The sequence below is a fragment of the Oncorhynchus gorbuscha genome, linkage group LG02, assembly GCF_021184085.1.
Source record: "Oncorhynchus gorbuscha isolate QuinsamMale2020 ecotype Even-year linkage group LG02, OgorEven_v1.0, whole genome shotgun sequence".
In the NCBI taxonomy this organism is placed as follows: Eukaryota; Metazoa; Chordata; class Actinopteri; order Salmoniformes; family Salmonidae; genus Oncorhynchus; species Oncorhynchus gorbuscha.
In genome coordinates this window covers 28,959,981-28,986,758 of record NC_060174.1, presented here as the reverse complement: position 1 = coordinate 28,986,758, position 26,778 = coordinate 28,959,981, and the positions used below count along the sequence as shown (strand labels likewise).

Genomic DNA, 26,778 nt, shown 5'->3' with positions numbered 1-26,778 from the left:
TATGTGTGTGTCCCTTTTTTTGTTCTCAAGAATACATGGTTGATCTGGATAAATGTTTGTGTGTACGTGCGTGCATTTTATAATGCGAGTGCATTCAACCGTGAGCTTTGTTCACAATGGCTTTCACGCTACGTTGGTCACGACTACAATTATGAGGAACAAAGATTGAGGCGATAACCCTTCGTTTCTCTCGCCATCACATAACTACACACTTTTATTCACAATTTTTTAGGTTTACCCTGTCCTCTCAGGGCAGCTTTCTATTTAACGTTAAGTGAAATGACTTGTATCGTCTCCCTGTCTGTTTGTGTTGCAGCCCAGCTTTGTGAGTGACGCAGGGACTCCTGGGCGGAGTGCTCTTGACAGCGTGGAGGTAGCCTATGGACGACAGGTTAGTAATTTGGCCTGACACTGATTGCAGTGCAGCACCACTTAACGTGAGATACCTACAGTACATAGCAAAAAAAAGGGAAGTGCAGTCTGCAATTAGTCTCACTTAAAATGTTCAAAGATGTGAATCACCAAACCCGTTCTCTCTCGTGTATTTTATACATTTCCCTATGTGACGATATTAGACTTTAATAGGCTGTAATACATCCAGTCAGCCTGGGGCTAAGTGCCGTGGAACCTCGTGGGCTGAAATGGATGCACAGCCTCAGTCAGGATGCAGCTGCACTGTAGTGCACTTCACTTCATAGTTATGGGGTCCTGCTAAACAAGGCAGCAACAGATCAAAGAATTGATTAGCTAGCAGAGCCAGGGCATGTTGGGTAATTTCTCTGCCCCATTTCACAGGGGTCAGCCTGTCTCTGTATCGTCCTCCCCAGTCACTCGATGAACACTGGAGTTTTAGTCCACTGGTTAAAGAGGACGGAATGTGTCGCCATATCGCCTGCGGTGTCATCATGCTGCTCTTTGTGATCTTCTTTGATGACCTGCTGAACGTTTTCATCCTTTTTGTCCTGTTTTTCATCATCCATCACTTCTCTATGCGGTCGTAGTGTTCCCTGGGGACGACTGGGACCGAGGTGCAGATCAGGGCCCCCTGGTCTTAGTGCCGAAACGGACAGCATTCAGTCTGTCAGTACCTCTCTGTCCTCTGACCCATCTGTAAGTGTTTCTCTGCTTTTGTTCCGCCTCAGATCTACGTCTTCAATGAGAAGATAGTGAACGGACACGTCCAGCCCAACCTGGGAGACCTCTGTGCCTCAGTGGTAGACAGCCTGGATGACAAGGTTAGCTTCACGGAACCATTCCACATTCCTTTGTCTCTGTCTACGTTTGTCTTCCGCTGGGTTGGTAAATTCTCCAATGGCCAGTTGTGGACATTTTGGATAACGAGTGTGTATATCTGAACGAGTATATATGTTTGTCTCTACAGAACGTGTCAGATATGTGGCTGATGGTGAAGCAGATGACAGACGTGCTGCTGGTCCCAGCCAAAGACACGCTGAAGAGCCGCACGTCCGTGGATCTGCAGATGGCTTTTGTCACGCAGGCCCTGCAGTTCCTGGAGAACAGGTCAGAGGGGAGAGCCGTAGAATTAGAATGAAAACACTCCCTAAATTTCTTGCAAAATACACTCATGTAGTTACCCCTCCACTAACGTTTCTCTTTGTTCCCTCTACGGCAGCTACAAGAACTACACCATGGTAACGGTGTTTGGGAACCTGCTCCAGGCCCAGCTGGGCGGAGTCCCTGGCACCTATCAGCTGGTGTGCAGCTTCCTCAACATCAAGCTACCAGGGCCTTTGCCAGGCATGCAGGTACTATTTCCCCTCCTCACTGCAGCACATTCTGCTAGAAACGACATTAGCATTGTGGCCAGCCTTACATAGCCCTGGACTATTCCAGTTGGCGCTTTTACTAAGTGTAGTGTAGAGACATGCAGGTTAACTCCGCTGTGTGTGTGTTTATAATAGGATGGTGAGGTGGAGGGTCACCCAGTCTGGGCTCTGATCTACTACTGCCTTCGCTGTGGGGACCTGGGGGCTGCCATGCAGGTGGTGAACCGGGCTCAGCACCAGCTGGGAGACTTCAAGACCTGGTTCCAGGAATATATGAACAGCCCTGACAGACGGTAGAAACCTCACACATAATGTACCTCCGCTGTGTTAGTAAACTGGTCAAGGCTGATTAGCTTTCCGTTTCACTTTCTCCTGGAATTTGACGTGCTGTAACTCTATGGCTCAAAACACCAAAGCACCAGTGTGATTTCTTTGCTCATATGAATCAAATCTAATCTCCTTAGTACTCGTTTTCTCTCCATCTCTTTCTGTCTACTGCTTTCTGTCTGACCTGTGCTGTGTCCTCTCCTCAGCTTGGCCCCTGCCACAGAGAACAAGCTGCGTCTCCACTACCGCAGAGTGCTGAGGAACAGCGCTGACCCCTACAAGAGGGCCGTCTACTGCCTCATTGGGAAATGTGACATTGCAGACAACCATGGAGAGGTGGCCGACAAAACCGAGGACTACCTGTGGCTCAAGGTGCTTGCCTGATTACCAGTCTGTAGAGTCAGGATATTAATATTTTACCACTGTACATGCTACGTAGCGCTAGTTGGGGAGAATCAGGTCAAATAGGTTTGCCTATTGTAAATGAGCCCTCACATTAACGTATACCTGTCCCTTCCTCCATGCCCACAGCTCAACCAGGTGTGCTTCGATGACGACGGCAGCAGTGCTCCTCAGGACAGACTGACACTGGCCCAGCTACAGAAACAGCTTCTAGAGGACTATGGTGAGTTCAGAACACTTCTGGGTACATGACAGCCAGGCTACTAATTTGAACAAAAATAGACCTTCAATACTAATTCTGTTCTAAGAGAGAAACTGTCTAGGACTGGAGGACTCTATTAAAGTAGAGTTGTGTAATATCACCACTTCTCAGTCCCCCCTGGGAACTGCTCTGCTCAGATAAAGAAGTGCTTCACTGTTCACTCTTAAGACTTAAACTTTTCTTAAGTTTTATCAGACATAAGGAGGCAAAGCTCTGCCACCTGAAGGATGAATCATGGCTTGTTATCTCGCTCATTTCAACACGGTGCAATAAAAGGGGACTGTGACTCATAGATAAGCTTGCTGCCTTTCAAAATGGCTGATGCATTCATGTTTACTTCCTACTTAGTTGAACATTAACTTTACTGAGAGGGATTAATGCAAGTTGATGACGAAGTAGTAGAAGTGGAATAGTTTTGGTTTGTTTGTAATTGTTTAGAATCTTTGTAATGCGGAGCAAATACATTTCTGACTTTATTAATATATATTCAATTAGCATGTTCTATTCCCTTTCCCATAATGTGATCCTAATAATTTAGAGTTTATCTTCAGGAGAGTCCCACTTCTCAGCCATCCAGCAGCCGTTCCTGTACTTCCAGGTGCTGTTCCTCACGGCCCAGTTTGAGGCTGCTGTGGCCTTCCTGTTCCGGGTGGAGCGTCTACGCAGTCATGCGGTTCACGTGGCTCTGGTTCTCTACGAACTAGGGCTGCTGCTCAAGTCATCTGGACAGAGCGCACAACTGTGTACGTCAGGCCCACGTGTTTGTCTTCCTCTACATTTGCTTAATTTCTAGTCACACACCTTTTGAAGCTGATGGCTACTGATAAGTGAATGTTTTTCTACGTTTCAGTGAGTCAGGAGGCTGGGGACCCCCCTATGGTCCGACGGCTCAACTTCATCCGTCTCCTCATGCTCTACACACGCAAGTTTGAGTCCACAGACCCCCGGGAAGCTCTACAGTACTTCTACTTCCTACGGTTCGTTAAGTTACATTGCAGCCATCCTCCTAAGAGATGCTGCTCTCAGTTGGGGAGACCTCTCCACCACTCCACTGTGTGTCAATAACACTTGGAGGCACGGCGGTATAAAGGGAAAGTCTTTGTTAGGGGATTTCTGGGTGATTGAAGAGATGAGGCCTCATGAATAAGCCAGTGGGCCATGAATCCAGTTCCCCATGAATAATACAGAGGCTTTCACACATGCCCTTGGTTGGGTCATTTACTCTTTCTATTGGGGTTAAGAGAATAAAGAGTTTTGATTAGAGCCTTCAGACCTCTATTGTTAATTAAAAGCTGTAATGTGTATCAAATAATCGTTTTTTTATTTTATATGAAATATGTGATTGTCTATCCTCTCTTCCTTTTGGGTACAGGAATGAAAAAAACAGCCAAGGAGAAAACATGTTTATGTGCTGTGTTAGCGAGCTGGTGATTGAGAGTCGAGAGTTCGACATGCTTCTGGGAAGACTGGAAAAAGATGGCAGCAGGAAGGTAATGGTCACACTTTTGTTCTCACTCATGATAAATGTATGTTTTAAGAGAAGAGACTCGGTTCAAACCCCTCTTTAAATGTTATTCACGTCATTGTGCATAATGATCCATTTTGTGAAAGCAATCATGGTGCTGCTGATTTTTCCATTGTGCTCGCGGCACCCGGGAATGTGTATTCGGGCTGTTCAAAGAGCTTATTGTGCCTTGTGCTTCTCCCCCAGCCTGGAGTGATTGATAAATTTGCCGGAGACACGCGAGCCATTATCACAAAAGTGGCGCTGGAGGCAGAGAACAAGGGCCTGTTTGAGGAAGCAGTCAAACTGTATGAGCTGACCAAGGTGAGCAGGGCTTTGGGTGGCAAACGTTGGGGTCAAGCAGTGTCAGTGGGTTTACTCTAGGTGAAGGAATGGGCCGAGTTGATAGAGACGAAGAGTAGAAAGAAAAAAATAAAATGTCTCCTCACGTTTCTCTATTTTCCTCCGCTGATCTGTAGAATCCAGACAGGGTCCTAGAGCTGATGAACAAGCTGCTGAGTCCTGTTATTGCCCAAGTGGGCTCCACCCAGTCCAATAAGGAGAGACTGAAGAACACCGCTGTTGCCATCGCTGAGCGGTAACATCCTGGCATCATCTAAATTCTGCATTACCACTGAAATTAGGACTTGTTTGACATTGCATCTTATAGGCTTACTGAAAGCAATTGTGTTCGAAAAGATGAGTGGACCATTGAGGCTAAGTTCTCTAACTTCAGTGTGTGGTCTTGTTCTCTGTTTCAGGTACCGGACCCAGGGTGTTGCTGGAGAGAAGTCTGTGGACAGCACCTTCTACCTGCTGCTGGACCTCATGACCTTCTTTGATGAGTACCATGTTGGTCACATAGACCAAGCCTACGATGTGAGTCTGACACCCAGTTCTTCCTGCCTGATGGCTTACAGTGCTGTTTATTCAGATGGAACTGATAGTAGTGATGATGACCTCTTCTTTAACTGTCCCTAACTTCTCCCCTGTATCTCTCTCTCTATTTGTGTCAGGTTATGGAGAGACTGAAGCTGGTCCCTCTGAGTCAGGACTGTGTGGAGGAGAGGGTCGCTGCATTCCGTAATTTCAGTGATGAGGTGAGATACTGCACTCTAATTACACTCTGTATGCAGCACCACACATCCAAAGTGTACATGTAATCTTTTATCCTTTTATTTTAATTTGATTGATTACATGCTCAGTAAACAACAGGTGTGGAGTAGGAATGAAATGGTTATTTATTGACCCTTCCCAACAAAAGTAAAACAAATAATAGATACAAATGCTATATACAGTACCGAGTCATTGTGCAGGGGTATGAGGTAACTGGCGTAGATATGTACATATAACTAGGAATAAATTGACAGATAGTAAATGGTAGTATCAGCGTATGTGATAAGTCAAAGTTAGTACAAAAGGGTCAATGCAGATAGTCCAGGTAGCTATTTAACAAACTATTTAGCAGTCTCATGGCTTGTGGGTAGAAGCTTTTCAGGGTCCTCCTGTTGGTTCCAGACATAGTGCATCTTGACTTCTTGCCATGCAGTAGCAGAGGGAACAGTTTATGACATGGGTGGCTGGAGTCTTTGAGCATTTTTAGGTCCTTCCTCTGACATCGCTTGCTATAGAGGTTCCGGATAGCATGGAGCTCAGCCCAGTGATGTACTGGCCTGTAAGCACTGCCCTCTGTAGCGCCTTGGATGCCAAGCAATTGCCATACCAAGCGGTAATTCAGCCAGTCAAGATGCTCTCAATGGTGCAGATGTAGAATCTTTTGAGGACAACGGCCTGTTTGAGGAAGCAGTGAAACTAAATGAGCTGGCCAAGGTGAGCAGGGCTCTGGGTGGCAAAGGTCCCTGTCTTACCTGCATTGTCCTTTGCATGTTGTTCCAGGTCAGGCATAATTTGTCGGAGGTTCTCCTGGCCACCATGAACATCCTGTTCATGCAGTACAAACGTCTGAAGGGCGCCACAGCAGGAGCCCCTGGTCGACCACAGAGATCCATGGAGGACAGAGACTCGGTGAGGAGATGGTGACCTCTCAGGGCAATACTTTCCATGGGATAAAAATGGAGGGACTTTGTTAAGTCTTTGAGGGACTTTTGGGGGCTGTGTGTTGTGATGGACTGGGCAGTAGAGACATGCCTCTACTCTATTATGAGTTATTTCATTGAATAATGAGTACCGCACCGTCTTGTTTTGACACAGGGCTGATTTCACTGTCAACTCTAAGATGTTAACATGCCCTTTTGGCATTTTCTGTGTTTGTTAACAGCAACTGCGCAGCCAGGCTCGAGCACTGATCACGTTTGCTGGGATTATCCCATACCGCATGGCAGGCGACACCAATGCCCGGCTGGTGCAGATGGAGGTCCTAATGAACTGACTCCAGAATACCCCAAAGCCCCAGCCATACCCACCCTTCTCATCAACTGTCTGATTTATTTGATTCTTTTCAGCGTTTTTCCCATTTCTTTGTCCTTATGTTGTTCCATATTTGTATTTTTTCACAAGTCGAAATAAAATGTCAGTTCAATTTAATTTCTTATGCATTCATTTAATTATAAACCCCACTATTTGATTAATTTGAATTTAGTTTGGCAGTTTGCTTATTGTTTTTTCCATTGTTATGCATCATGGATGGTCATCTATTAAATGATTAGTGGTATGAGTACCTCCTGGACTTAAAGAAAACACTGAAAGAAATATTTTTACTCTTAGATTAATTTTTTAAAATTAATTGTGGCTTTTGATATTATTTTATGGTAAAAAGGGATAGTTAACATTTTTGGCAATGAAGCCTCCCCCCCCAGAGTCAGATGAACTCATTGTGCTCAGACTGCAGGCAGAGACATAAAAATCATATCCATCAGTATAGGAAATGTATGCACTCACTGTAAATGGTTCTGGATAAGAGTATCTGCTGAATGACTAAAATGTCAAATCTGACTGGGTAAGTAAAAAAGGGCTTGGTTGCCAAAATCTCAAACTATCCTTGAGACAGTCTATAGCCTATAGTCAAGAAGCAACAGGGAATTGGGATTCATTGCACAAGCTATACTCCAGTGGTCCACGAAGAACAAAAGCTTGCAAAACACAAGATGTGTGTTCTACATTAAAATCCACCTCAACTGGCGATTTTTAAAAATATATATTTTGAGAAATCATTGATAATGAGATTTTGTGGGTGCTAGAACGAAAATTCAACATGCACTGTATACTCTTCGTTGATGGAACGGCACACAGACACAAAATGTATCCCGGCTGGTGGCTTTCTATTAGGAATTAAATGATAATGATATGTCTCTTTGCTACTAGTCATACTGGATTGATTGCCTTAGAAAGGCCAATATGTTTCTTTGGATAACATTCTTTTTTATATGATATCACAGGAGCTGAAGAAATGACACTGAGTAGGTAATAACTGAATTGAAAGAACATTGTGATGGGTCTTGTCATGTGTGACACTGCTGCACTTATTGACAGATGGTAGAAGGGAAGGAAATGCCCTGAGAGAACACAGAAGGGAGTCTTTGCTTCACTTGGCTGCACTAGATTGTTGAAGCTGTTCCCTCTCAAACTTAACCCATTGTCACCACAGGGGACTTGTGTTCATTATGGAGAGAATCAAACTTGACTGTGCTCTTTTACTGTAGTGCATTAACTTTAACAGCCCTTCCCGTCATCATTGGATCTGTGCTGGAGTTTGTTACCTCCTCGGACTATGATACTCTTTCCTTTGTTATTGAGACGGTGTTTTTACTTTGCACCACATCACAACCTGCTCTAGTGGGCTGGGAGCTCCCTCTGCCACGGTGGATCCATTCTAAGGTGTGTGTGCTGCAGCTGGTGTTGTGAATCAGGCCGATGCCACACACCTGCTATAACCCGGCTATTTCACAACACCAGGGTGGCACTGCACCACTGCCAACCAGACGCCAAGGACAAGCAACAAGCAGCTTCGAGGAGCCGAAGATTAAATGACCTACTAAAGTACCTACAGTTCATTTGATGAAATGTCTGCTGTGATTTTGATTTCAATTACATGTACAAGCATTTGATTACATGTGTTTTTACTTAATTTTGTGTCAGATTTAATACAATTATTCCCCAATGAGGCATAAACGCTATACTTTAGGAGATTCCAGGAGGTATTTGATCATTTGTTTAAAAATATATGTTTTCAGGATATAATTAATTTTTAAAAAGTTATATTTTGGAGCCAATGCAGTCAGGGGGATCAAGAGTTTAGAAGAGCGAGGTTTCTGTACCAGGGCTTGTCTGCAGTGTCAGCTGTATTGTAGTATGCTCAACTGTGCAAGTTAATGAGAGACTCGATGAAAGGACTGCTGGCACAACATCCCACTGTGCACACCTTTGTTGAATCGACGTTGTTACATTTGACGTGAAAACAACGTGGAAAATACATTGGATTTGAAAAAAGTCAGCAACCAGTACCTGTGTATTGGGTGAACAGCCCGAGTAGTTTTTGGCCAATTAATATGTTCTATTAGATGACAAGATAAAAAACGAGTAAAGGGTTGTTCCTCATTTATTTTATTTGAATCCGAATTCAAACAACACAAACGGTTTGTTTTGTGTTTTTTATTGTCTACCGGAAATGTTAAATAAAGATAACCGGAATAATGATTTGATTATTCAAATGTGTTTTTAATGGTCGGTTCTGGTTCAACCCATGCACTGTATGTTTTGGCAAATTGGTGTCTTCCTGACAACACAGAAAATTATAAATGGGTCTTTGTTTTATGCAGCTATAATGGTATATATATATAACATGTTTCTCATTCCAATGATTTGATTATTGACTGTCACTGAAGTGGGTCATGTGACCAGTCCTGAGTCCAAAATTGTCCTAGGTCAGTGAGACAGTTACTTCCACAACTTTTACAACCCAAACGACTAACATGTAACCTACATAATTGTGGATTGGCGCTATAACAAGCCACCGATCACCACAAGCTTCAGTGCCTACGAATTTAGACAACATGACCGCAAGTGGAGTCAGCCACCATGCTGTGAAATTCGGGCGTCTTGACCAATGATCTATACAGTGGCCATGACACATGGAGAACAGTTTTTAGTTTTGCCTATGTCAGGATCTGGCCATTTGTGATGAGCCTATTAACGACATCAATAATACGGTATGATATAAACTCTGACCACGGACCTATAGTGCTTTGAAACTCCGATGGGCAACCGTGCGGAACGACCAGTGCCCGGTTTCACAAAATAATCTTCATCGTTAGAATGGTTCTAACGATTAACTAAGCCTTAAAATGCTTTTGGCAAACCAAGCCCCGTGCCCCGTTTTCCAGAGCCATCGTATAGCGTTAAAAATCTTCGTTAGAACCATCTTATGATGTATCTTTAGCAGTCGAGGTGTTTCCCTGAGCCTTCGTTAGTAACGTGGCTCTTAAAACCCTTGCACACCTCTACCGCCACTCATAGAGCAGCCAAAGTGCACGGTTAGGCTTTATCTTGTCGGTACAAATTGGAAACACCTGGAACACTATAAACGCCAAGCCATTGTCAGACGTCAGAGGAACAACAATAATACAGCATATGGCTGCTATTCAGCAGATCGTTGCTCTCCGAGATAACCGGCGATGCCGGTTGGTGTATTTAAATGCGCGTATTCTCAACAAACTGAGCCCATTGCAGCCTCAATGATGGGGCAGAAATACAGGGTCCCACGAGACGAGATACTTAGACTGCTCGACCTTGTTTCTCCATCAAACAGGTAGAGTTTTCTCCAGGTCCTTTGTGATGGACACGTCATCATAACGTTTAAAAAAATAAAATAAACAAGCTGTGTGCAATAGAGGTTTAGTTACTGTATATATACTGAACAAAAATATAAACGCAACATTCTTTAATACAGTTCATATAACTGGGAATGCAGATATGCATCTTTTGGACACAGATACATTAAAGAAAAGGTTGGGGCATGGATCAGAAAACACGTCAGTATCTGGTGTGACCACCATTTGCATGACCTTCACATAGAGTTGATTAGGCTGTTGATTGTGGCCTGTGGAATGTTGTCCCACTTCAATGGCTGTGAGAAGTTGCTGAATATTGGCGGAACTAGAACACACTGTCGTACACGTCAATCCAGAGCTCCCCAAACATGCTCAATGGGTGACATGTCTGGTGAGAATACAGACCATGGAAGAACTGAGACATTTTCAGCTTCCAGGAATTGTGTACAGATACTTGCAACATGGGCAGTGCATTATCAGGCTGAAATATGAGGCGATGGCTGCGGATGAATGGCATGACAATGGAGCCCAGGATCTCATCACGGTATCTCTATACATTCAAATTGTCATTGAGCAAATGCAATTGTGTTCGTTGTCCGTAGCTTATGCCTGTCCATACCATAACCCCACCGCCACCATGAGGCACTCTGTTCACAACGTTGACATCAGCAAACAGCTTGCCCACACAACGCCATACATGTGGTCTGCGGTTTTGATGCCGGTTGGACATACTGCCAAATTCTCTAGAATTATGTTGGAGGTGGCTTTTGGTAACAGCTCTGGTGAACACTCCTGCAGTTAGCATGCCAATTGCACGCTCCCTCAAAATTTGAGATATTTGTGGCATTGTGCTATGTGACAAAACTGCACATTTTAGAGTGTCCTTTTACTGTCCCCCGCACAAGGTGTACCTGTGTAATGATCATGCTGTCTAGTCAGCTTCTTGATATCCCACACCTATCAGGTGGATTGGAAAAGGAGAAATGCTCACTAACTAGGATATAAACAAATTTATACAGAACATTTGAGAGAAATAAGCATTTTGTGCATAAGGAACAATTCTGGGATCTTTAATTTCAACTCATGAAACATGGGACCAACTCTTTACATGGTACAATTGAATAGGCCAAAAGCATAGCCAATCCATTTAGTGAAATGAATGATTGAGGCTGAACTCAAATGCTACATTGATTTAGGGCGTATGCCTGCTGAAGACAAGTCACATAGGCCTGCTGGCTATGTCATCGCTGGATGGGCTAAATAATGTAAAGCTATTTTGTAACAATGTATAGGCCTATACTTAAACCTAATTGCATTGAAACAAATTCATTGATCCAATGATTTACCGTCCGTAAGCTATAGGACAAGGTGCAGGTATATGGTTTGATGCGGTTTTGTGGACTTCCCCACTGATAACCGGTAATCCCTTGTTAAATCGGAACAGCCTCGGCTCATATATTTAGGCATATAGTAAGCTCCTATATGTCCGCACGTGATGACAGCTGCTGCTTATATGTGGAGGCGTTGCCTGAACAAAAGTGTGCACAATAGGCTTGCTTAATAACCTATTTGTTTATCATCTCAGGCACTGGCCTCTGATTGACACAGCTGTTTTACCTGTATTCTGACAGGTTCAGGATCCTGGACAGCCTTGATTTAAAAAAATGTAAGTGCTGAGAGTTCAGGATGAGTGGTAACGAGCGAGACTATTATAGAATCTCTATTCAAAAGATCTAAAAGGCCTTCTGGCTCTCTTACATGTGGAACCTATTTCCTGACTTCTCGTAGTCTGCAGGAAGATTTCAATTGTGTCCTCTCTACCTTGTCTCCTCAAAACCCATTAAAATGTATTTTTATTTTTTATTTAACCTTTATTTAACCAGGTAAGCTAGTTGAGAAAAAGTTCTCATTTACAACTGCGAGCTGGCCAAGATAACGCAAAGCAGTGCGACACAAACAACAACAACACATGGAATAAACAAGTGTACAGTCAATAACTCAATAGGGAAAAAAGAAAGTCAATATACAGTGTGTGCAAATGGCGTGAGGAGGTAAGGCAATAAATAGGCCATAGTAGCGAAGTAGCTGAGCCTCACATGTCAATCCCTGATTGTGCATTAGCTGTATTTTTTTGTATTCTATGCCGTTAACCTCTCTCTCTCTCTGTTACCCTGCTGTGCCTTCTCTGAGGGCCTTCTCCCTCAGCTGTGGACGCTGCCAGTAGCAACAGTCATGTGCCTCATCTCCATCGCTGCAGTAGTGAGAGCTAGTAGAACAATGGTCTAGATCCAATTAATCATGTGGTTCCATACTGCAGGATTTAATTAATGTGTTATAATTTATTCCCCCAGGGTGCAGGTTTGGTCAGATGTCCTCCTGATGGGGTTCAAAAGGAACTGGCATAAAATCAAATCAAAAATCAAATCTTATTGATCACATACACATGGTTAGCAGATGTTAATGCGAGTGTAGTGAAATGCTTGTACTTCTAGTTCCGACCATGCAGTAATATCTAACAAGTAATCTAACAATTTCACAACAACGACCTTATATACACAAGTGTAAAGGAATGAATAAGAATATGTACATAAAAATATATATGGATGAGCGATGGCCGAACGGCGTAGGCAAGATGCAGTAGATGGTATAGAGTACAGTATATACATATGAGATGCGTAATGTAGGGTATGTTAACATTATATAAAGTGGCTTTGTTTAAAGTGACTAGTGATACATTTATTACATACAATTTTTAATTATTAAAGTGGCTAGAGATATGTTGACAGCAGCCTCTAATGTGCTAGTGATGGCTGTTTAACAGTCTGATGACCTTGAGATAGAAGCTGTTTTTCAGTCTCTCGGTCCCAGCTTTGATGCACCTGTGTTGACCTCGCCTTCTGGATGATAGCGGGGTGAACAGGCAGTGGCTCGGGTGGTTGTTGTCCATTTCAGTTTGTCCGTGAGGTATACGCCGAGGAACTTAAAACTTCCCACCTTCTCCACTACTGTCCCTTCCATGTGGATAGAGGGCTGCTCCCTCTGCTGTTTCCTGAAGTCCACGATCATCTCCTTTGTTTTGTTGACGTTGAGTGTGAGGTCATTTTCCTGACACCACACTCCAAGGGCCCTCACCTCCTCCCTGTAGGCCGTCTCGTCGTTGTTGGTAATCAAGCCTACCTCTGTAGTGTCGTCTGCAAACTTGATGATTGAGTTGGAGGACAGAGCAGACCATCCTGCATTGACAACTACATTGGCATTCTACAGTGAGTGAATCACTGTCAAATCAGAAAGATGAGTTCCTTATGGATGTGTTAGTGAGAATGAAGTTTAATGTGTCTTTGTGGCTGTTTTTCAGTGACTCATTTGACCTGCAGTATGACGTGTGTGGGCTGCGGATGAGGGAGTTAACCCTGGGTTTGAGGCCCAGAAAGGGGTGTCGACACCTGTGTGCACACCTGCAAATGTTTTATGATGTATGTATGATACCATTCAGAGTATACAGTTTGTGGTCTATGACGTTCATTCTTTTAAAAATTGTATTGACAGAGGGATGTTGTTTTGGTTACAGTAGACCCTGATGCCTCATACTGTGTTTCAGTCCAAGCACAGTATGACAATCAAAATACCATTGATGTGTACTGGCTGTTCGATGATGGAGGTGAGTTTATTGTTGTGAATCGGATTATGTCCATGCACAAATCTCAAAATGTACAACATAATCAGACTGATAATGTGGGGTCATAAATCATACAATGTTGTTAAATGTCAAGTACCACAAGTCAGACAGATAACATAGGAGAGAATTATGTCACGGCCATATCAGGCAAAGGGGTCAATGTTATGTGTGAAAGGTAAAAGTGAAGGCTTTTGAGACGTTGCTAATTCCCTACCTGCTCACACGTAAGAAGCGCTGGGTAAGGTGCAAGGTACTCGTCTTTGTGGGCGGAGACATCCTAGCGAAGGGAGGAGCAAAGGAAAGAGTGAGTGTAGCATGTTTAGGGCCATACTGGGCAGTAGAGACATTATGTAATGTTGTCAGAAAAGCCCCTTGCCTTTCCCCTCCTTTGAATAGTTAAACTGAGCATGTCCTTTGTGTCCCATTTATAGTCATGGTCCTCATCGCCAAGTTCTGCCTTGGTTTCCATGACGTCAAAGTGCTGCCTGATATCAATGGACGACCACAACATGAACAGTATGGTTTCCTGTCACTCACTATGATTGTGTCTTATTCAGCAGTGTATTGTCTGGTTCTTATGTAAGGGTTCAGTTGATAACATTTGAACATCTTGGCCATGTTCTGTTAATCTCCACCCAGCACATCCAGAAGAGGACTGGCTACCCTTCATAACCTGGTTCCTCTATAGGTTTCTTCCTAGGTTCTGGCCTTTCTAGGGAGTTTTTCCTAGCCATGTGCTTCTACACCTGCATTGCTTGCTGTTTGGGGTTTTAGGCTGGGTTTCTGTACAGCACTTTGAGATATCAGCTGATGTAAGAAGGGCTTTATAAATAAATTTGATTGAGTTGCACAGTGATTAAACCCTATGAATTTCATCTTCATCGATTTAAATTGTAAATCTACATCTATTTACAATTTATGATAATAGGATAATGGAGTGATAACTGAGCTATGTTCTCTTATTGACAGAGTTATAAAAATAGAGTTGCACACTCCATATATAATCTCCCAGTCATTTATTGGGTAAAACACCAACGTTTCGGTGTGTCTTCTTCAAGGTGTCTTCTTCAAGGTAAAGTCATGAGTGCTTGAACCAGGTTATGTAGACAAACAGTGCAATTAGTGCAACCAATGACAATAATGAGTGGTGTGTCATAATCATTAAGTTAATAATAATGAATTGAGTGAAACTGTTTTAAAAAATGTGTTTATAGCATATTGAATATATTAGGCTATTGTTATCATATGGAAACATAATTAAATATTGTACATAATATTAGCATCAACATACATTATTGTTTAATTATATTTGACATAATATTTAATTGTTTCCTATTTCATTAAAACATTTTGTTACATGTCATCTTTTGGTTCAACAATAATGCATAATAAGCGTCATCAACAGGGGGAACATATTAGGTGTATGCTGATAAACTGTAGAAAGAATATATCAATTTATAAGACTGGTTCATTAAAGAGAGAATTTTTCACAAGAAGGACCTGAGATCAAAAGTCAATATTCAGTCCACTAGGGGACAATGTTTTTAGACAGGATATCCAGTAAGCCTCCCTTTGTAGTAAGTAGGATCTCAATGTTGCCTCTCCTTGATAGAGCAACATGCTCAATGCCTGTATATTTGAGGGAGGAGATAGGATGGTTAGCTTCAACAAAGTGAGCTGCTAATGGATAATCAATGTTCTTACATGTGATTGAGCCGCGGTGTTCAGCTATGCGTTGTTTTAATTATCTTTTTGTTTGTCCTACGTATACTTTCCCACATGAACAGGTGATGAGATTGATTACTCTCTTGGTCTTGCATGAGATGATACCCCTAACTGGGATGTTTCAACCTGTATGCAGGTGTTTTTATAATGCTGTTGCACTGTGCGCATGAGCCACATTTGTAGTTCCCATTTGGAATGGGTGTCAAGAGTGGGCTTATTGACAGAACCATGCGCGTGGGCAGGAGAGGGCAATATCCCAGTGCTCTGTGCATGGCTTGGCTGGAGACTTACACCCCACTTAATCCTGTGCTTTTATATGGAACCCTTCTTGTATTGTGTAATCCCTTGAACACCAATATCATAATGCTCGTTTCAATGTTCATTCTAAGAAGCCTAACTTTCAAAATAAAGTTATTTTTGGTTCAACCAGAACCCACAAAATGTTTGTTTGATAAGTATAGTATAGAGCACAATTATATAATGAAATGTTTCTGTCTTTTGCATGTGGAAAATAATTTGGACAGGCCAAGGAAAAATCTTAAAATATGACTGATGTAACTTGGTGAACTGTAACTTCGAAGCTGGTATCATAATCTTTGCACAGCATGCGCAGTACAGCATGCTCCACGAGCCTCCACGTTTGATCACGAGCCTGGTTAGCCAATCACGTCAAGCCACAATGTGTTTCCAAACAACACTCCTTTTCACTCGACAGGCTGCGTCAGTCAACCACTTCCTCATTTCAACTAAAAAGTTTTCGGGTGAAGAAATTGATTGCTACTTTGTATCTCTGACATTTCAGATGATCAGACACTGTAGTTACTCACTCCGTTGATATTATTACTTGATAGCTAAGACGCTACATTGTAGCTACTACTTAATCGCGTTGGAAGAGGTCACAAGAAAATAAACATGGACAATACTGGTTTTCCTAGGCAAAAAACAATCAAGCTTGTGATAAAAACACCTAATCAAGCCCACGGGGATCAAACGATTGAAGGAGTTGACATGGACTGGTCAGTGAAAGAGTTGAAGACACATTTGTCGAGAATGTACCCAAACAACCCGGTGAGTGAATGTAATAGTTAACTTAGCTAGCTAACGTTACCAGAGCAAGCTAGCAAGTCCTTGCCAAGTTATATAGGTCAAGGAAGCTTGTCAGCGAATGTGACGCTAGCTACTGTCAATAACAATCATTCAAGCCAAACAGCTAAGTTAGCTAGCTAGGCTATGCATAGTTGTGTGTATTAATCGTGGTTGCTGTCAGTGTGTGTCTTGTGTTGACATCTGTCCCACTTTCCCCCACAGGCTGAAAGTGATCAGAGACTAATTTACTCTGGCAAGCTGCTCCCAGACCACCTGCATGTAAGAGATATTTTCAGAAAGGTAGGTGTGTGTGCTTGTTCACCTATCTAACGATTAGACATATTCTCAGAACTCTATCTATATACTGAGTTATGTTTCAGGCATCTGGTCAGATTGCAGGCATCATCTGTCAAAAATATAATGTTACTGATTCAACATAATGTGTCTAGATCAGGGATTCATTATGTCCAGTGCCAAGAATGGATGTCATGTATATTACTGTGGTTTATGTTGTCTGGTGTATCTTATCATGTATGTATATGCCTTCACAGACAGACCTAACACCCACTGTGCACCTGGTGTGTGCAGTAAGGACTCAGCCTATAGGTCCACTAGGAGCAAGACCAAAGGTAAAGTACCCCATATGGAACCCTATCTGAAACTGTGACACTGGATTCTATGTGAAGGTTATGATGTCGTCCTAGGTGAAGCTATTTTAAATCTACTCATTAAATAGCATCAGTCAACAATGTCTCGGTTGTTGCTCCCCAAGATATTGTGCCAAACCATGATGAAACTTTTTAGTTCTGCTGTGCCAGTGATTCCCTCATGTTCTGCTTTAGAAACCATGCACACCTCATGAATATTAACTAGTAGCAATAATTGGGAGCTCCCGGAGCTGACAAAGGACAGTCAAAGCCAGAAATGCAGCTTAGGAAAAAGCCACCTCACACAGTTGATAGGGCGTTTTGGCTTATCAAATGACTCCTTATCAGCCAAAATCGTCTCAATTATACCCCCATTCAGTGGTTGAGAACGTGTCAGCGGAGTCTGTTCTGTTCTCTGGAGTCCCAGCTCAGTGGGTAGCAGGATACAGGTGCACAAATGCTCTCATTAGGATTCTCTGGAGACCATAACTTTGCATCTCTGAAACTTTACTGCAGCTTATAGCTATGCAGCTTGATCTGAAGATAGTTAGGTTGGGGGTTTCACATAACTTTTTTTTTTTAAATGTGTGAGAGTATATTCCTGTATTTTAGTGCCAAATGGGTCTAGACATGTCTGTGACAGATTGGGAATGGTATGCCAACAATCATACAATACATATTCAAGTGCAGTTTAAGGAACCAGGACCAAGTACCTTTCACGTTAGAACAATTGAAAACAAAGGACAAGCAAGATACTGTCCAAACATGTTATTTTGAATCCTCTAGTCTACTGTGATGGTTTCTGTTGTCACTTTGTCCGTATCGTTTAAGATGAGGGAAGACGGTATTTATTTGAATGAGCATGGCCTTATTTCAGCATATTGGATGACTGTCATTCATTTTCTGTCATTCATATTCCATTCACCAAGCTTAATGTAATATCGATAGCTTTAGACTACTACATCATACTTAAATTTTCCCTACACCCATCATGAAGTTGCTACAACCTATCCTATGAATGAAGGTTAAGAATGTAGGTGTTTGAGTAGTCAAGGTGACACATTTAATACCACCTTGCACACACTTGCCTGCATCTAGCTTTTCTATGGTGTAATCATTAGTCCAACAGTTGCAAACGAGAGTTTATTTTGGACAAATTCCGATATGTTTATCACCGTTCCGTTTGCTTCCGTTTAAGGTTTTCATCAGAATTGGTGGAAAGAAAACACCCCTGATCACACGCAAACAGTTCACTTTCATAGTAGCCACATACCAACAGCATGATGACTTTGCTCGTTATATTCCTTCTCGCATCAACACACTCTCCTCCTCTCACCTTTTCCCTTCGCTTGTGGACTTAAGTGCACAAAACATCAGCTGTCTGTGAACAGAGGAAAAAATCTTTCCTTGCCAATTTTTTTTTTTTTAATTAATACTTTTTATTTTTCAGACATTCACTGAGGATGGTCCTCCTCTGAGGAGCATCCACTGATGTCCACACCTGTGGTGTAACAACATTTCTCACTTTTGATTCAGGTCAGGGAATCAGAGCAGCAAGAGGCACAAACATCGGCCATGCCTACCGGTCAGAACACAGAGGGTGCCTCCCGAGCCCCATCTGTGCCCACTGAACTAGAACTGAGACAGCGCAGGCCCCCTGCCCCCTCTCACACCCCACCAGCAGCTGCATGGCCTGGCACTACAACGTGAGTTAACAAGACTGGTGCATTCTTTGCATAAGGCTGGTGGTATTAGTACTGTATATATTACTTGTGTTGCTTTATGAAGAGTTATATTGCTTGGAGAGATTATTTGTAATACATTGGTCTATCCTTCAGTCGGACATGACATGTAATTCACACTGCTATTATCCTGTGTTTCTAGTCTAGTGGCAGCAGAGATGACAAACCCAACCTTCCCCACTTACTCCCTCTACAGCCCTCAACAGCTTCTCTGGCTGCAGCACATGTATGCTCGCCAGTACTACATGCAGTAGTAAGTATTCAATCATAAGCATTTTATCACATTTAGTTATGTGACTTCCTACTGTTCTGCCATAGCATATTATTAACCCTCTAGAGCAGGGTTCCCAAACTTGTGGGTGGTTTTATTTGGTCCCACAAGTTTTCTGATGCAAAAATAAATAAATAATAAGCTAACATATAGTGTTTTAAGATGGTCATACCAAGGATTATTTAGCTGTTTGATTTTGAATTTTAAGACTCATTAAGTTATCAAAACATATATACAAAAATGATTCGATGGAACATTGAATTTGGCATTACTGCTATTAGCCAATAAAAACCGCATTGAAAAACAGATTCACTACATGGAATAACAGTCCCCAAAAAATGTAAAAGGAAGTTTGTTTTGAACTGTCTGTCCTATATCTGAGAGATATAAGAAAGATGTATCCCCATATTTTAGGCACCAAACTATGTACAGCACCGGTCAAAAGTTTGGACACACCTACACATTCCAGGGTTTTTCTTTATTATTAACAATTTTCTACATTTTAGAATAATAGTGAAGACATCAAAACTATGAAATAACATATATGGAATCATGTAGTAATCTAAAGTGTTAAACAAATCTAAATATATTTGAGATTCTTCAAAGTAGCTACCCTTTGCCTTGATTACGGCAGGTAGGTAGCCTACTGGTTAGAGCGTTGGACTAGTAACCGAAAGATCGAATCCCCGAGCTTATCGAAGATCGAATCCCCGAGCTGACAAGGTAATAATCTGTCGTTCTGCTCCTGAACAAGGCAGTTAACCCACTGTTCCTAGGCAGTCATTGAAAATAAGAATTTGTTCTTAACTGACTTGCCTAGTAAAATAAAGGTAAAATGTTAAAAAAATTACAGCTTTGCACACTCTTGACGTTATCTCAACCAGCTTCATGATGTAGTCACCTGGAAGATAGCCCTATTTGGTAAAATAAGCCCATATTATGGCAAGAACAGCTCAAATAAGCAAAGAGAAACGACAGTCCATCATTATTTTAAAACATGATGGTCAGTAATCTGGAAAAAATTTAAGAATATTGAACGTTTTTTCAAGTGCAGTTGCAAAAACCATCAAGCGCTATGATGAAACTAGCTCTCATGAGTAACCCCATGGGAAAGAATGACCCAGAGTTACCTCTGCTGCAGAGGATACGTTCATTCGAGTTAACTGCACCTCAGATTGCAGCCACTCTGCTTCAGAGTTCAAATAACAGACACATCTCAACATCAACTGTTCAGAGGAGAATCAGGCCATCATGGTCAAATCGCTGCAATTAAACCACTCTAAAGAACACCAATAATATGAAGAGCCTTGCTTGGGCCAAGAAACACGAGCAATGGACATTAGACCAGTGTAAATCTGTCCTTTGGTCTGATGAGTCCAAATTTTAGATTTTTGGTTCCAACTGCCGTGCCTTTGTGAGATGCAGAGTAGGTGAACGTGGAATCTCTGCATGTGTGGTTCCCACCATGAAGCATGTAGGAGGAGGTGTGATGGTGTGGGGGTGCTTTGTGACACTGTGATTTATTTAGAACTCAAGGCAGACTTAACCGGCATGGCTACCACAGAATTCTGCAGCGATATGCACTCCCATCTGGTTTGCGCTCAGTGGGACTACCATTTGTTTTTCAACAGAACAATGACCCCACACACCTCTAGGCTGTGTAAGGGCTATTTGACCAAGGAGAGTGATGGAGTACTGCATCAGATGACCTGGCCTCCACAATCACCCAACCTCAACCCAATTGAGATGGTTTTGTATGAGTTAGACCACAGAGTGAAGGAAAAGCCAACAAGTGCTCAGCATATGTGGGAACTCCTTCAAGACTGTTGGGAAATCATTCATCATGAAGCTGGCTGAGAGAATGCCAAGAGTGTGCAAAGCTGTCATCAAGGCAAAGGATGGCTGCTTTGAAGAATATATAACATATATTTAGATTTGTTGAACATCTGATTCCATATGTGTTCATGGTTTTGATACCTTCACTATTATTCTACAATGTAGAACATATTAAAAATCAAGAAAAACCCTTGAACTTCTATTCATTTTTAAAAACTGGTACCGGGGACCTTCAGGCGAGTCTTGTGATACTTGTGGGCGTCCTAGAGCAAAACGCAGAACACCATCGTGTTCGTAGGAGTCAGCTTTCCACTGAGACGTCATATTAGTGTGTAGCCCAAACCGTTTGGAGGCTACAGACAGAAGTTGGCAGAAGAGGCTGTACCAACTTCAGATGAGTCTTGTGAAGCTTGTGGGTGTCTTTAGAACTGTCGTTTTCGTGAGGGTATCATCTTTCAATAGAATAGTTTGTAGGCCAAACTGTGCTGACACTACGGACATTTTCTTGAGAAGAACGATTTTCGGGATGTGTCATGGTCTGACAAATACCAGTCTAGGGTGATATTGGCAGATGGGGTGGATTGAGAAGCAGCCCATGCAAAAAAAACATCTCTAGCTTAGACACATTTTCTTGGGGATTTTAATTAGATTTTTGCGGGGGCACGGAAATTGTAGGCAAGGGTTAAGCTGGGAAAATACTTGAAGTGTGTTTTGCTTAGACTGTGCCTGTCTTTTGTCCCAAAGCCATGCAGCCTACGCAGCAGCAGCAGCATCTGCCCCCTTTGCCCCAGCCGCCGGCATCCCTGCCTGTCGCACCCCACCAAGCCGCTATCCCAGCAGCCCTGCCAGCCAATCAGAATGCACAGGATGCCGCCTTCATCAACCCGGGAGCAGCCAATCAGAACCTGCGGATGAACGCCCAGGGCGGACCTGTGATGGAGGATGAGGAGGATATCAATCGGGATTGGCTTGACTGGGTGTACACGGCTGCACGTCTGGGTGTCTTCCTCAGCATCGTCTACTTCTACTCCAGTCTGAGCCGCTTCGTCCTGGTCATGAGCAGCCTCCTCCTTATGTACCTGTGAGTTTGCTGTTTTTGTGGAAGTTTGTTCTTACACTACCGTTCAAAAGTTTGGGGTCATGTAGAAATGTCCTTGTTTTTGAAAGATTTTTTTATTTTTTTTGTCCATTTAAAATAACATCAAATTGATCAGAAATACAGTGTAGACATTGTCAATGTTGTAAATTACTATTGTAGCTGGAAACGGCAGATTTTTATGGAAATTCTACATAGGCATAGAGGCCCATAATCAGCAACCATCTCTCCTGTGTTCCAGCGGCAAGTTGTTAGCTAATCCAAGTTTATCATTTTAAAAGGCTAATTGATCATTAGAAAACCCTTTTGCAATAATGTTAGTACAGCTGAAAACTGTTGTTCTGATTTAAAGAAGCAATAAAACTGTCCTTCTTTAGACTAGTTGAGTATCTGGAGCATCAGCATTTGTGGGTTCGATTACAGGCTCAAAATGGCCAGAAACAAAGAACTTTATTCTGAAACTTGTCAGTCTATTCTTGTTTTGAGAAAATATGGCTATTCCATGCGACAAATTGCCAAGAAACTGAAGATCTTGTACAACGCTGTGTACTACTCCCTTCACAGATCAGCACAAACTGGCTCTAACCAGAATAGAAAAAAGGATGAGAAGAACATTTTCATTATCTGTTAGTTGTACTGGTCCTGGGAATGTAAACAGAGTTTCCATTATTATCATATCAGTGAGTTGGTACTGCCTCTTTTTTTGCACTTCCTGTTCTTAACCATTAATAACATGAAATTCACCACCACGTGAATAAGATGTACTCACAAATAACATGTATCCTGTGTACTTTGACTGTATGCTATGACTCTGTAATAAACACACAGTTTAAGAAAAATCATGCAGATCTACTTTATTAATCTCTGTTGTCTTCCTCTCAGGCACACAGCAGGCTGGTTCCCCTTCAGGAGAAGGCCCCTGGTCAGAGGTCCCAACAACCAGGTCCCCGAGGTCATCCAGAACCACCAGGACAGGAACCCAGTTCCACCTGTAAGACACGTTCTCTCTGGCGGTGGAAAACAGAGATGGCTTTATAACAAGGCATTTAGCTACTGCCCTTATGTAGTAACATTCCTCACACAGCATGTAGCGTTTCAGTAACAGTGTTAAATAAATACAGTCTGTTTATATCTCAACTAACAGTTTGTCCTCTTCTCTCAGATGGAGGACCCTGCAGGAGAAGAGGGGGCCAGGGCGGAGGCTGAGGTTGATGAACCACACCCGCTAACTGCAGTGCTGGTGCCTCCACACAGGGTGTCCATCGTTTGGACTGCCTGGATCTTTTTCAAAGCCTTCTTTGCCTCCCTCGTCCCAGAGGCCCTAGCAGTGGCTAACTGAATGATCAACCTTTCCAGCAGGGGGCACACTGGTGCTGAATTTACCCAGAGTGTTAGACTTGCCTCTGTCACGGGAAGTCCTCCTTCTTTGGACCTCTGGATAGTAGATGCCTGGACTATTTGTGAGAAATCCTGAATGATTTAGGGCTTCAATGCATACAAATCCCTGCCTGTAGTCTGTTGTGTGTGTTTAGGGATATGGTGGTTCATTCGGCACTTCCTGCCTTATGATAGTGACCAAATGGTTGTATATGCAGTATAGTACATACACTTCTCGCTGCCAAATGGTTGTATATACTGTAAATGAGTATTGGAACAAAAAATGTAGATATTATTCTATTGTCTGTGTAACAGTGTTGGTTATGTTTCCACTTGACACTGCAGAAACCTGTATTTTGATTGTGTATTCCTATTAGTTGGTTAAATTTACATATCAGTAAGTTGTTATGCCATTGGTCATGCTTGCAGATAGGGAGAGATCGCAAACTTCAATTCTTTCCAGTCTGTTATTGACATTCAGGTGGTAGGCCACGTTCTGAAATTACTGTATTACTGTATATACAATGTTTAGGAGTTCACTATGTACAGTACCTGTCAAAAGGTGAGGCACACCTACTCATACAAAGGTTTTTTATTTTTGATATTTTCTACATTTTAGAATAATAGTGAAGACATCAAAATTATGAAATAACACACATGGAAACATTTCGTGACCAAAAAAGTGTAAAACAAATCAAAATATATTTCATGTGAGACTTCAAAGTAGCCACCCTTTGCCTTGATGATAGCTTTGCATGCTCTTGGCATTCCTTCAACCAGCTTCATGAGGTAGTCACTGGGAATGCATTTCAATTAATTTGCCTTGTTAATTTCTGGAATTTCTTATTTTAATGTGTTTGAGCCAAGCAGTTGTGTTGTGACAAGGTAGGGTTGGTATACAGAAGATAGCCCTATTTGGTAAAAGAACAAGTCCATATTAGGGCAAGAACAGCTCAAATAAGCGAAGAGAAATGACAGTCCATCATTACTTTAAGACATGAAGGTCAGTCAATCTGGAAATTTAAGAACTTAGAAAGTTTTTCAAGTGCAGCTGAAAAACCAGCAAGCACTATGATGAAACTAGCTCTCATGAGGACCGCCACAGGAAGAGAAGACCCAGAGTTACCTCTGCTGCAGAGTATAAGTTCATATAGAGTTACCAGCCTCAGCATTGCTCAATTAACGGCCCCTCAGATTGCACCTCACAGAGTCTAAGTAACGGACATCTCACCATTGTTGAGAGGAGACTGCGTGAATCAGGCCTTCACGGTCGAATTGCTGCAAAGAACCACTACTAAAGAATACCAATAATAAGAGACTTGCTTGGGCCAAGAAACATGAGCAATGGACATTAGACTGGTGGAAATCTGTCTGATGAGTCCAAATTTGAGTTTTTTGATTACAACTGCAGTGTCTTTGTTAGACATGGAGTAGGTGAACAGATGATCTCCGCATGTGTGGTTCCCACCATGAAGCATGGAGGGGGATGTGTGATGTTGTGGTGGTGCTTTGCTGGTGACACTGTCAGTGATTTATTTAGAATTCAAGGCACGCTCAACCAGCATGCCTACCACAGCATTCTGCAGGAATACACCCTCTCATCTGGTTTGCGTTTAGTGGGACTATCAGTGGGACAATGACCCTAAACACACCTCCAGGCGTTGTAAGGGCTATTTGACCAAGAAGGAAAGTGATGCAGTGCTGTATCAGAAGACCTGGCCTCCACAATCACCAGACCTCAACCCAATTGAGATGGTTTGGGATGATTTGGACTGCAGAGTGCAGGAAAAGCAGCCACAAGTGCTCAGAATATGTAGGAACTCCTTCAAGACTGTTGGAAAAGCATTTCAGGTGAAGCTGGTTGATAGAAGGCCAAGAATGTGCAAAGCTGCCAAAGGCAAAGGGTGGCTACTTCGAAGAATTTCAAATATAAAATAAATGTAGAATTGTTTTACACTTTTTTGGTTACATGATTCCATATGTGTTATTTCATAGTTTTGATGTCTTCGCTATTATTTTACAATGTAGAACATAGTAAAAATAAAGGAAAACCCAAACTTGACTGGTACTGTATGTGTACGCTACCTGTTAGATATTGGTCATGTTATAGCTGTAAGAGCGAGTTAGCTAGCATGCTCTAATTTTAATGGTCGCTTTAGCTCCCTGCTATTTTCAGACGAGTCACGAATCAACAGCCATCAACATACTGTTGTCTTACACATCTAACGTGCTTCCTTGTTTCTATCGTCAGGTACCGTCACATTTATTGTATTTTGTACTATTTTTGTCATTGTAAAGATGTTTGATTAAAAAAATACCCAGTCTGATATTAAAATGCAAGCGATCAATCACAAATCTGCAGCCATCAACCTATAGTGGTCCTGCACGTCGAATGTGCTTCCTTGTGTCTATTGTCAGAATAAACACCAATCAACTGGGACCGCTGGCTGGCCATTCCTTTCTTTTTTAAAATATAACAATGCAAGAGTTACCAAGTACGATCACATCTGCACACTTTACAAAACATATCTTATTATGCAAGCTTGCTTTCATCTGGGTTTAATTCTGGGATGCCCATAGTGCTATATGACTAACAAGGTTGTATTGCTCTTGCTCAGAGATGGATGTGCTATACAGGGTTGTGTGTGAGTATCGCATGCTTTTCTGGTTGTCTCAGATGTGAAATAGAAAGCAATGTCAACATAGTGTGGTTTTAATTCATTAGAAAGGTGAAAGAACTGAAAACTGAATTATGGTAAACACAGGAAGATACAGTTGTGTGGGGCTTAGGCCAGACTGCTGTATTCGTCTAAAAACTCAATTGAATCATGCATAGCGAACTTGCTCCCTTGTTATACAGATGACAAAAATATGTATTCAGACCCTTTGACTTTTTCCACATTTTGTTACAGCCTTATTCTAAAATGGATTAAATTGTCGCCCCCTGCCCCCCCATCAATCTACACACAATACCAAATAATGACAAAGCAAAAACAGGTTTAGAAATGTTTGCTAATTTATTAAGAATAAAAACTGATTACATTCACGTAAGTATTTAGACCCTTTACTCAGTACTTTGTTGAAGCACCTTTGTCAGTACAGCCTCGAGTCTTCTTGGGTATGACGCTACAGGCTTGGCACACCTGTATTTGGGGACTTTCTCCCATTCTGCTCTGCAGATCCTCTCAAGCTCTGTCAGCTTGGATGGGGAGCGTTGCTGCATAGCTATTTTCAGGAGTCTCCAGAGATGTTTG

General features: G+C 42.2%; 2 protein-coding genes and 1 long non-coding RNA gene across 4 annotated transcripts in view; all 3 read left to right on the top strand.

Annotated features, from left to right (window-relative positions):
- The window catches only part of LOC124000440 (nuclear pore complex protein Nup93-like), a 45,210-nt gene extending 38,384 nt beyond the window's left edge, over positions 1-6,826 (top strand). For both annotated transcript variants that reach the window (XM_046306796.1, XM_046306804.1), the window contains 16 exons: positions 317-391; positions 1,143-1,235; positions 1,382-1,521; positions 1,634-1,766; positions 1,923-2,080; positions 2,321-2,486; positions 2,646-2,739; positions 3,330-3,521; positions 3,629-3,755; positions 4,151-4,268; positions 4,490-4,606; positions 4,762-4,880; positions 5,044-5,161; positions 5,299-5,382; positions 6,179-6,307; positions 6,561-6,826. In XM_046306796.1, the coding sequence (XP_046162752.1) occupies positions 317-391; positions 1,143-1,235; positions 1,382-1,521; positions 1,634-1,766; positions 1,923-2,080; positions 2,321-2,486; positions 2,646-2,739; positions 3,330-3,521; positions 3,629-3,755; positions 4,151-4,268; positions 4,490-4,606; positions 4,762-4,880; positions 5,044-5,161; positions 5,299-5,382; positions 6,179-6,307; positions 6,561-6,671 (1,974 nt within the window). In that variant the 3' untranslated portion in view covers positions 6,672-6,826. The remainder of the gene's footprint in view (positions 1-316; positions 392-1,142; positions 1,236-1,381; positions 1,522-1,633; positions 1,767-1,922; positions 2,081-2,320; positions 2,487-2,645; positions 2,740-3,329; positions 3,522-3,628; positions 3,756-4,150; positions 4,269-4,489; positions 4,607-4,761; positions 4,881-5,043; positions 5,162-5,298; positions 5,383-6,178; positions 6,308-6,560) is intronic.
- Positions 6,827-13,180: 6,354 nt separating this feature from the next.
- Positions 13,181-14,261, top strand: LOC123992437. Its single transcript, XR_006831251.1, has 4 exons — positions 13,181-13,331; positions 13,424-13,541; positions 13,637-13,726; positions 14,176-14,261. It is a non-coding gene; the product is annotated as an uncharacterized LOC123992437 (long non-coding RNA).
- Positions 14,262-16,158: 1,897 nt separating this feature from the next.
- On the top strand, positions 16,159-24,194 carry LOC123992427 (homocysteine-responsive endoplasmic reticulum-resident ubiquitin-like domain member 1 protein). The gene is given in 9 exon segments (XM_046293567.1): positions 16,159-16,537; positions 16,778-16,855; positions 17,107-17,184; positions 18,739-18,908; positions 19,087-19,197; positions 21,796-21,849; positions 21,851-22,132; positions 23,030-23,138; positions 23,310-24,194. Coding segments are annotated over 9 exon segments (1,215 nt in total). The 5' UTR covers positions 16,159-16,381; the 3' UTR covers positions 23,487-24,194.
- The last annotated feature ends 2,584 nt before the right edge of the window (positions 24,195-26,778 follow it).